At 40.7% G+C, this 10,243-nt stretch overlaps 1 protein-coding gene across 1 annotated transcript in view; it reads right to left on the reverse strand.

Moving 5' to 3' along the window:
- Window positions 1-10,243, reverse strand: part of LOC143284045 (gem-associated protein 5-like) — a 159,725-nt gene that overhangs the window by 28,924 nt on the left and 120,558 nt on the right. The window contains exons 21-22 of the mRNA XM_076590650.1: window positions 2,209-2,356; window positions 1,143-1,262 (exon numbers count right to left, since the gene is read on the reverse strand). Of these exons, the coding sequence (XP_076446765.1) occupies window positions 1,143-1,262; window positions 2,209-2,356 (268 nt within the window). The remainder of the gene's footprint in view (window positions 1-1,142; window positions 1,263-2,208; window positions 2,357-10,243) is intronic.

Here is a 10,243-nt window from a genome sequence, read left to right on the forward strand (position 1 = left end):
TTCAAACACTGAAAAAGAACCCATGGCAACGTAAGCGCTGTCCTCTGGCAAAATTCTGTAGAAGAAATCCACTCTGATAGGTACACAAATACATGCTCTCAAGGCCTGATTTGTGTGTTGGGCTATGCTGCTGTCAGGCATCGGCCAAGCAAATGTGGTGTAGCATATATGGATTTGTCTGGATGCAGTGATGCCTCTTGGTATTTTGATCTCCTTGGCCCCAGGACAAGAAAAAAAACGTCTGGCCCTATGGACTGGATATAATATATGGACTGAATTATTGCACAGTATCTCTGCTGTCATCATTGTGTTTTGACAGGTTCCTTGGGGGCCTTCAAAGAATGAAAAAACAAAACAAAAACAAATTTTTCATAGTCCAGTGTCACTGGCAACTAGCAAAGAAACGATATAATAATAATCATCATAATATTGATGATGATAGTGATAATAATAATAATAATAATAATAGTATCAATTATAGTACATGACAGCTTATATCACTTTCTTAAAACAAAGAATCTCAGAGTATAAAGCATTAGCTCTCTTTTGTGTGAGGCTTCTTTTCACCAAGTTTCTTTTAACCAGAGTAATGTAAATATGTCACTCTCAATGCAAGAACACTATTCAAAGGCAACAGATTTTTTTTTTTCTTTTTTGGGGGGTCATAAATTAATGGCTAAAGACAAAGAAACCTGACATGTACGTTAATAGGTTTCAAAACAAATGACAGCAGTCCTTCGGATCTGTTCAGGTTATGGATTACTCTGAGAAAGAAGGAAACCAGCCTGAAGATTTATGTGTCTGGGTTAGACACCTTTAGGAAGGAAAGGAAGATATTGGGTTAGTCTATCCTGAGGGGGAGATATTGGGCTAATCTGTCTGGGTGATTTATCTGCCAGAAAGAAAAGGATACAAAGGCTTCAGACAGACAGACAGACAGACAGAGAGAGAGAGAAAGAGAGAGAGAAAGAGAGAGAGAGACTGGGAAAGAAAAACACAGACTGACTGACAACCCCCCCCCCTCGCCCCCCCACATAACTATCAATTCAGACACAAGAGGCAAACAACAGCAAACATCAACAACCACAAGACTACAAGAAAACACCACCACAACAAAAGACCAGAGCAGATGGATGGCTGACCATTTTGCAGCCTGCTCATAAGCGCCGTCCCTCATGAGCTGCTGTGACCAGTCATTGTACAGGTCCTCCCACACTGGGTCCTGCAGCGACAGGCGGACATGGGCCAGAGCCACCGCCTCCCTGTCACACCACAACATCACATCATGTCACATGATGCCACATCGTCACTTCACGCCATGTCGTCACATCACGCCACATCAACACACCACAACATCACATCATGTCACATCATGCCACATCGTCACATCACGCCACATTGTCACATCATGTCACACCACAACACAGTCACATCACATTGTCACACCATGTCACATCGCACCACATCATCACATCATGCCACATGACCAAATCACATCACACCAAATTGTCACATCAAATCACATCACACCATATCATCATATCATACATCACATGACAATATTACTACCACAACTACATCAATATACATCACATAAGAATATTACTACCACAACTACAACAATACAACTACCACTTCTACAATATGACTACCACAATACTATTATTACTGCTTCATCCACATCAATACTACTACCACAATACTACTACAAACACCAAAATACAACTATAACTACCATAATACAACAACCGCAATAATACCACAACCACAATACAACAACCACAATACTATCACAACTACAGTACTACCACAACACAACTAAAACTACCACAATACAACATCACCAATACTACCACAACACAACTACAACAATACACCAAGAACCACAATACTACCACTACCACAATACAACTACAACTACCACAACACTACCACTACTACAATACAGCCACAACTACCACAATACTACCACTACCACAATACAACCACACCACAATGCTACAACTACCACAATGCAACTGTAACTAGCACAATACAACAACCACAACAATACAATCACCACCACAATACCACGACTACCACAATAACTACAATACAACAACAACCCCATGACAACCACCACCACAATAACCACCACAACTCCAACAACCAGTGCAATATATATATATATATATATATATATTATTTATGTATCTACAGGGTGGTGACCTGAAGAGCTTGTGCCTGCGGAAGAGGTCGATGGCTGGGTACAGCTTGTGGGAGACCAGCAGGTAGGACACAGCCTTGTGGTACTGACCCTCCTCCTCCAGCTGTCGGGCGTACTCCTCACACACCCGCTCCCACGTCTCATACGATGCTGTATATACACACAGAGAGCAAATTACACACACACATACATACATACATGCATACGCAAGCACAGAGAATTACACACATGCACACACAGAATTACACATACATGCACATACACAGACACACACACAAAATCACAGACACACACATACAGAGAAATACACACACACACACAAGCACACAAAGACACACACACACAGAGTACACACACAGAATTGTACATACTTGAAAAAACACAAGAGAGAGAAATACACACAGATGTACACGCAGAGAATTACACACACATACACGCAAACACACATGCACACACACACACACACACACACACACACACACACACACACACTAGGCAGTGATCATGTGCCAATCACACTGTCTTTTAAGGATTGTAATATATCTAAATACAGCGGAGAAGACGAAATCCCAAAATTCAATTACAAATATGCAAACTGGGAAACATTTCAAAACTATCTTACGAACATTTCTGAAAGTGAAATTTTTTGTGAAGATTTAAATGTTTTTTATAACAACTTTCAAAAATCAATTATTAGAGCTGCTGAAATAGCAATTCCCAAAAAAGGTTCAAAGAGGAGTGACATTTTTTCTGGAAATGTTTGGTGGAATGATGCATGTGCGGAGGCTGTAAATACAAAGAAACTAGCATACCTAACATGGTTGAAACTCAGAAAAGTACGTGATGAAGATGTAAAAGAAGCCGCTCATAAAGAAATGTGTTACACAAAAATCAAGGCGAATAGAATCATAGCCCAAGAAAAAAGACAATACTGGTCACAATTCTGTTTGAATGAAGTATCTGACCATAAGGATATGAAGAAAGTGTGGGCCAAAATGAAAGAAATGAAATCAGGCATTGTTCTCCAAGACTATCCTATTAAAACAAAAGATAAAGAGTTTCTGTCCCCTCAAGAGAAGGCTGAAGAATTTGTTTGTATGTATTCTAAAACAGGCAGTGTAGATAGTTTGTCAACTAAACAAAAGACTTTAAGAGAGGAAGAAGAAATCAGTGACAAATATAGAGATCCTACCCCACAAAATGATAATACAATCAATTCGGCAATAACTTTACATGAGGTAAAGAATGCTATTCATTTGTTGAGTAACAAAAATGTGTCAGTTGGTAAGGATGTAGTATCTTACACCATGTTAAACCATTTGCCAGAAAACTGGTTGATTATATTACATACATTATTTCAAAAGTGCTGGGAATGTGGACAAATCCCTGAGGTATGGAAAACTTCCATTGTAACTCCTGTATTAAAACAGAGTAAACCTCGAACAGAAGCTTCGAGTTATAGACCTATTTCGGTTACCTCCCACGTTGGGAAAGTCATGGAGAAAATTGTAAATATTAGAATGGTGTATTACTGTGACAAAAATAACATAATTCCGTCAGCTCAAACTGGATTCCGGAAAGGAAGATCTACAATTGATCATCTGACCCGTCTCACTACCCAAATTAAAAAACAGTTTTCTAAGCGAAAAAGTATCCTTGCGTCCTTCTTCGATCTTACTAAAGCTTATGACCGAGTGTGGCATAGCAGACTGTTATTTAAGCTGAAACAAATTGGTCTGTCGGGTCATGTTTATGACTATGTTAAATCCTTTTTAAGTGGGAGATATATAGTGGCAAAAGTGGGAGTAACTTTATCAACCTCTAGGCCTATAAACATGGGAATCCCGCAGGGTTCCATTATTTCTCCATTGTTGTTCAACATTATGCTTTATGATTTACATACATGTTTTTCATCATCTACTAAGCTGGCTCAATATGCTGATGATATTGCTATATGGATTCAGACATCCTTGAGGAAAAGGACAAGCCTACATTACATAAATTATGTACAGAAACATTTTCAGGGTGAACTCGATAGACTGAGTAGCTATATGCAATCTAATGGTTTTGAGTTTTCTGTAGAAAAAACACATTTGATCCTCTTTAATAATGGTTATAATCCCAGCAAACTACCACGTTTTTTTTTAGGAGGACGTGAAATATTTTTCAAGTCGGAAATCAAATTTCTTGGGATCCTATTTACTTCAAAACTAAACTGGAAGAAACACATTGATTCAATGGTGACTAAAGCAGTTAAAAGTTTAAATTTCTTAAAAATTGTAAGTCACTCTCCTTGGGGACAAGACTCCAAAATTCTTTTACATTTAGCGACATCTCTCGTAAGATCAAGATTGACCTACGGTCAAGAAATTTTCTTTTCTGCCCCACCGACGTTCCTAAAGAAGCTGCGAATAATTGACAGTAAAGCTGTGAAACTGGCTTTAGGGGTACCTGTGCATACTAAGACCTCAGAAGCCTATAAGCTTGCGGGTATTCTACCACTAGATGAAATCAGAAAATTAAGTTCTGCTAAATATATTGTGAGATGTACAGCAGTGGATGATTTTGAGGAATTAAATATTAGGTCTGATATTGATTTTCCAAAAAATGCACACAATAATTCAAATCTACAAACCATTCGCACATATGTGTCAGATATTTTAAATTCTTCAGACATTGATTTGCATGATATGGCACCTCGTGTTCTGGTGCCACCTGTCCCTCCCTGGGAGTTAACAAAAGCAAACGTCAACATATGTGCTTCTGACACAACAAAAGGAGAATCTCCACATATAATAGCAGCATCTGTCAGAATTGAATTAGAAGAAAATTTTGATTATCATTTAAAAGTTTACACTGATGGCTCGGTCCTGGATGATAGCAGTGCAGGATCTGCTTTTGTCATTCCTGACCTAAAAACAGAAAAATCATATTATTTAGGTAAGGGACATTCAATTTTTACAGCTGAATTGGTGGCCATCCTTATGGCTTTAAATCATCTTGTTGATATACCAATCATAATAAGTAATATCCTATTTTGTGTTGATTCTCAATCTGTCTTAAAAGGTTTGCTCCTTTTTGAGAATAATCAAAGAGAAGTTTTATTTTTTGAAATTAGGTATTTATTGCACTCCCTATTTGTGAAGGGTACAAATGTTGATTTTTGTTGGATACCATCCCACACTGGATTCCGTTATAACGACCAAGCAGATAGGGCAGCAAAAAGGGGAGCAAAAAATCATATAGATAGTATAAAAGTATATTGCCCATTGCCATACAAGGAAATAAGCAATATACTAGAAAGAGACTTTTATAGGTGCTTGAATTCAAGTCTAAAACCTCGTCAGTTGACTCTCTCAGACTTTGGTCCGATTCGCAGACCAATTCTGAGCTTAGCTCTCAGACTATTATTAAATTCATTACGGACCAAGTATTGTTCTAATGTCAAGTGTATATGCTTTAATAACCTGACAATTGAGCATATAATTTTTCACTGTAGCTTGATGAAGCCTTTTGTACACGAAAGTGTGTCTTCACAAGTGACTGAGAACGTTGATGTTTTTGACTTTTTGCATTCATTATCAGTTGTTTCGCTTGTCAGTTTAACGACTTCTCTTTTACGAAGTCCTTTAAGTAATTTCCTGTAACTGTATTTAGAGGTTTTTTGTTTGTTTGTTTGTTTGTTTGTTTGTTTGTTTTGTTTTTCTTTCAAATTTCACCCACATTTTTACCCTCATTTGCCCAGTTTCCCCAAACCCTCCATTCATCCACATCTCCCACCCCTTCTAACCGATAATACTCAGATGTATTCATAAATACTTTTACAAAATGTCTTCAATCACCGATATGTGTGACGGGACATTAAACAAAAATTCCTTCCTTCCTACACACACACACACACATATAGAGGAACACACACACACACACAGAATTAGACACACACACATTGAAAATTACACACACACACACACACACACACACACACATTTACTTTTTGAATGTGAGGTTTTTCATACTAAACTTTCCAGAAAGAATGTATGAAGAAATTATAAAGAACTGATAATTTCTTATTACTACTGAAAAATTCTGCAAGTTTGCTTTACAGTCCACACTTGTGTTAACTAAGAACAAATTGAGCACCTTACTTTGTGTACATACATACATACATAAATACATACATACATACAGAGGAGAAAGCCCTGAGAAGCGTCCAGGGCAGTTGACAGATTATCAGTGGATGGATTCACAGTGTGGGTTAAGTGAAGTTGACAAATCATCAATGGATGGATTCACAGTGTGGGTTAAGAGAAGTTGACAGATCATCAATGGATGGATTCATAGTGTGGGTTAAGTGAAGTTGACAAATCATCAATGGATGGATTCACAGTATGGGTTAAGAGAAGTTGACAAATCATCAATGGATGGATTCACAGTGTGGGTTAAGAGAAGTTGACAAATCATCAATGGATGGATTCATAGTATGGGTTAAGTGAGGTTGACAACTCATCAATGGATGGATTCACAGTATGGGTTAAGAGAAGTTGACAAATCATCAATGGATGGATTCACAGTGTGGGTTAAGAGAAGTTGACAAATCATCAATGGATGGATTCATAGTATGGGTTAAGTGAGGTTGACAACTCATCAATGGATGGATTCACAATATGGGTTAAGAGAAGTTGACAAATCATCAATGGATGGATTCACAGTATGGGTTAAGAGAAGTTGACAAATCATCAATGGATGGATTGATAGTATGGGTTAAGAGAAGTTGACAAATCATCAATGGATGGATTCACAGTATGGGTTAAGAGAAGTTGACAAATTATCAATGGATGGATTCACAGTGTGGGTTAAGTGAAGTTGACAAATCATCAATGGATGGATTCACAGTGTGGGTTAAGTGAAGTTGACAAATCATCAATGGATGGATTCACAGTATGGGTTAAGAGAAGTTGACAAATTATCAATGGATGGATTCATAGTATGGGTTAAGAGAAGTTGACAAATCATCAATGGGTGGATTCATAGTGTGGGTTAAGTGAAGTTGACAAACCATCAATGGATGGATTCATAGTATGGGTTAAGTGAGGTTGACAAATCATCAATGGATGGATTCATAGCATGGGTTAAGTGAGGTTGACAAATTATCAACAGATGGATTCACAGTATGGGTTAAGTGAGGTTGACAAATTATCAACGGATGATTCAAAGTATATAGTAAATGATGTTGACAAATTATCAATGGATGGATTCAGTGTGTGGTAAGCAAGGTTGACAAAAATAATTAATGGATGGATTCACAGTATTGGATAAGTGAGGCTGACAAATTTATCAATGGATGGATTCACAGTATGGGGTAAGTGAGGCTGACAAATTTATCAATGGATGGATTCACAGTATGGGGTAAGTGAGGCTCACAAATTTATCAATGGATGGATTCACAGTATGGGGTAAGTGAGGCTCACAAATTTATCAATGGATGGATTCACAGTATGGGGTAAGTGAGGCTCACAAATTTATCAATGGATGGATTCACAGTATGGGGTAAGCGAGGCTCACAAATTTATGAATGGATGGATTCACAGAATGGGGCGGGAGGGGGGGAGAGAGAGAGAGAGAGAGAGAGGAGATTCTGACAGTGTTCAGGTCATTAACCTTCACGAAAGACTGTTAGTGAACAAAACATCTGTTATGCGACAGTTGCACACGCAGGTGTCATTAATCATACACGCCTATTGAAGTGACACATACGACACAAAGAATGGAGAGAGAGAGAGTTCCATTTCCACTCTTCCCTTCATTCCTTACACCACAATCACCTTCCAACTATACCCTCACGCACCCCCCCCCCCCAACCCCCCACCCACCCCAACCTCCCCGAAAGCACCCCCAAAGATACAACAAAAAAAGGAGTCTGGGGAAATGATCGCTCAGTACCGTCGGAAGGCATGCAGCAATACCACTTCCAACAACAGTTGTCACAGACACGGGACGTCCCTGCGAGAACAAACACTGGCGCGAACAGCTGAAAAACTAAATGAATGTTGCTCTGCAGCCTCATCTCACCCCCCACCCCCTCTACACAGCCCTTGCTGCTTGCTAGATCGCCCTGAGGAGGGAGAGAGGAGCGGGGGATGGGGGGGAGGGGGGGGGGGTGAACGACCGCTTCACGCACAGTCACCAAACTGGATTTGGAAGGTGGACAGACAGAACACGGAGATAAATGTATGTTCACATCCAGTCCAGGTCAGCGAGACAGAAAGATGGAAAAAAAAAGGGGGGGGGGGGGGTCACATGTTGCGCTCTGTTGGCTGGGGGGAGGGAAGGAGGGAGGGGCGGGGGGAGAGGGGGGAGGGGGAGGGGAACAGATGGCACACACATGAGACAAGAGCAAGGCTTAACGGTGAAAGGATAGGAGGTTCAGGCACGAAAAAATCAACAACAAAAAAACAAAACAAAAAACAGCAACAACCACACACATACACATAAACACAAGAAAAGAAGAAGAAGAAGGAGAAAAAGGAAACTGAAGGCCTTCAAGGTCCCTCCCCCCCCCTTCCCTTAAAAAACGATGGTAGGTTGGAGGGGGAAAAAAAGATAAGAAAAAAAGAAAAACGATGTCAGAGGCCCCCACAACAAACAAACAAAAAAAACCCTCCCCCCAAACGATACAAGGTTGGAGGCAAGACTGAGAGAGAGAGAGAGAGAGAGAGCACCTCTTCACAGCTTCTCAACTCAAGTTACAGAAATAGATTGTAGACCGAGCATGCTGTTGACTGGCTGGCATCGACTTACCTTTTTTTTTTTTATCAGTCTGGTGCCAGTTTTTCTCCTTGACACCCACCCCCACCCCTCGACCTCTCCTTCTTCCCCTGATTATAACCCCCTCCCTCCCTCTCTCCCCTCATCCAGCTCCTCTCCCATCAAACCCTGACAAGGACACAGCAGGAAACCGTTTAGCGAACAAAAACCATTGAGGTTGGGAAGAAAGGGAGATTAGGGAAACCGCTGTTCCATTGCCAACAGCGTTGTGGGCGTTTTTCTTTCCTTTCTTTTTTTTCTCTCTGTGTGTGTGTGTGTGTGTGTGTGTGTGTGTGTGTGTGTGTGTGTGTGTGTGTGTGTGTGCGCGCGCGCGCGCGCGCGCGTGTGTGTGTGGTACGAAAAGTTTTTGGCCGCCCGACTCGTTGTCTCGATCGGTGGGTCCCGTTCTGGACACGTTGGGATCAATAATACCAACAACGCTGACTGTGATGAAACGATGGCAGGTATGGTAATAATGATGCTTGCTCAACTGCATTGGTCACGGAGAGAGAGAGAGAGAGAGAGAGAGAGAGGGGGGGTGAGGGAGGAGAGAGAGAGAGAGAGAAGTGGGAAGAGGGAGAGAGAGGGCGGGAGGGAGAGATTTTTTATGAAGAAACTGTTGTTTCTATCAATACACATGCACACAAGCACACGTGCCCGCGCGCTGAAAGAGAGATGCAGTTTGCAAATGATGGCTGACAAGAGTGGCCGATGACATCTCTCACAACTTCATTTAAAATGCAGTCATGCCATTTCATGCCAAATCTCTTGTGTACAGGTGGTGCGCCAAACCCTCAAGCAACAATACTGGACTGTATGAAAGTCTGCTGACATCAACTAAGAAAAGGAAACTTCGTACGTCAGTTTGGATACGTAACAAGACCCAGCGGTCTTCCTGAAACAGTTCTGCAAGCAACTGTTGAGGTGGACAGATTGAGGGGAAGACAGAAAAAAAAACAAAAACCGATGGACTAGCAGTATCAGTATCAGTAACTCGAGGAGGCAACATTGCAGCATGGACGGGAAAACCGTTTGCAGAGACCCAGGCTTTGATACACGACGCCCAAATCTGGCGGAATTTCGTCAACAGTTCTGTGCGTCACCCCAATCACTTTACACAGAGGTAAGGGGGAAGATGATCTTGCGTTGGCTAGGCATTTGGTGTAAAAGACATCCAAATGTTTCTCTTGTGTGTAGAAGTCTAGAGTTGCAAAGACTGGCAGCTGTAGAGAC

This window comes from Babylonia areolata, chromosome 7 (genome assembly GCF_041734735.1).
Source record: "Babylonia areolata isolate BAREFJ2019XMU chromosome 7, ASM4173473v1, whole genome shotgun sequence".
Classification (NCBI taxonomy): Eukaryota; Metazoa; Mollusca; class Gastropoda; order Neogastropoda; family Buccinidae; genus Babylonia; species Babylonia areolata.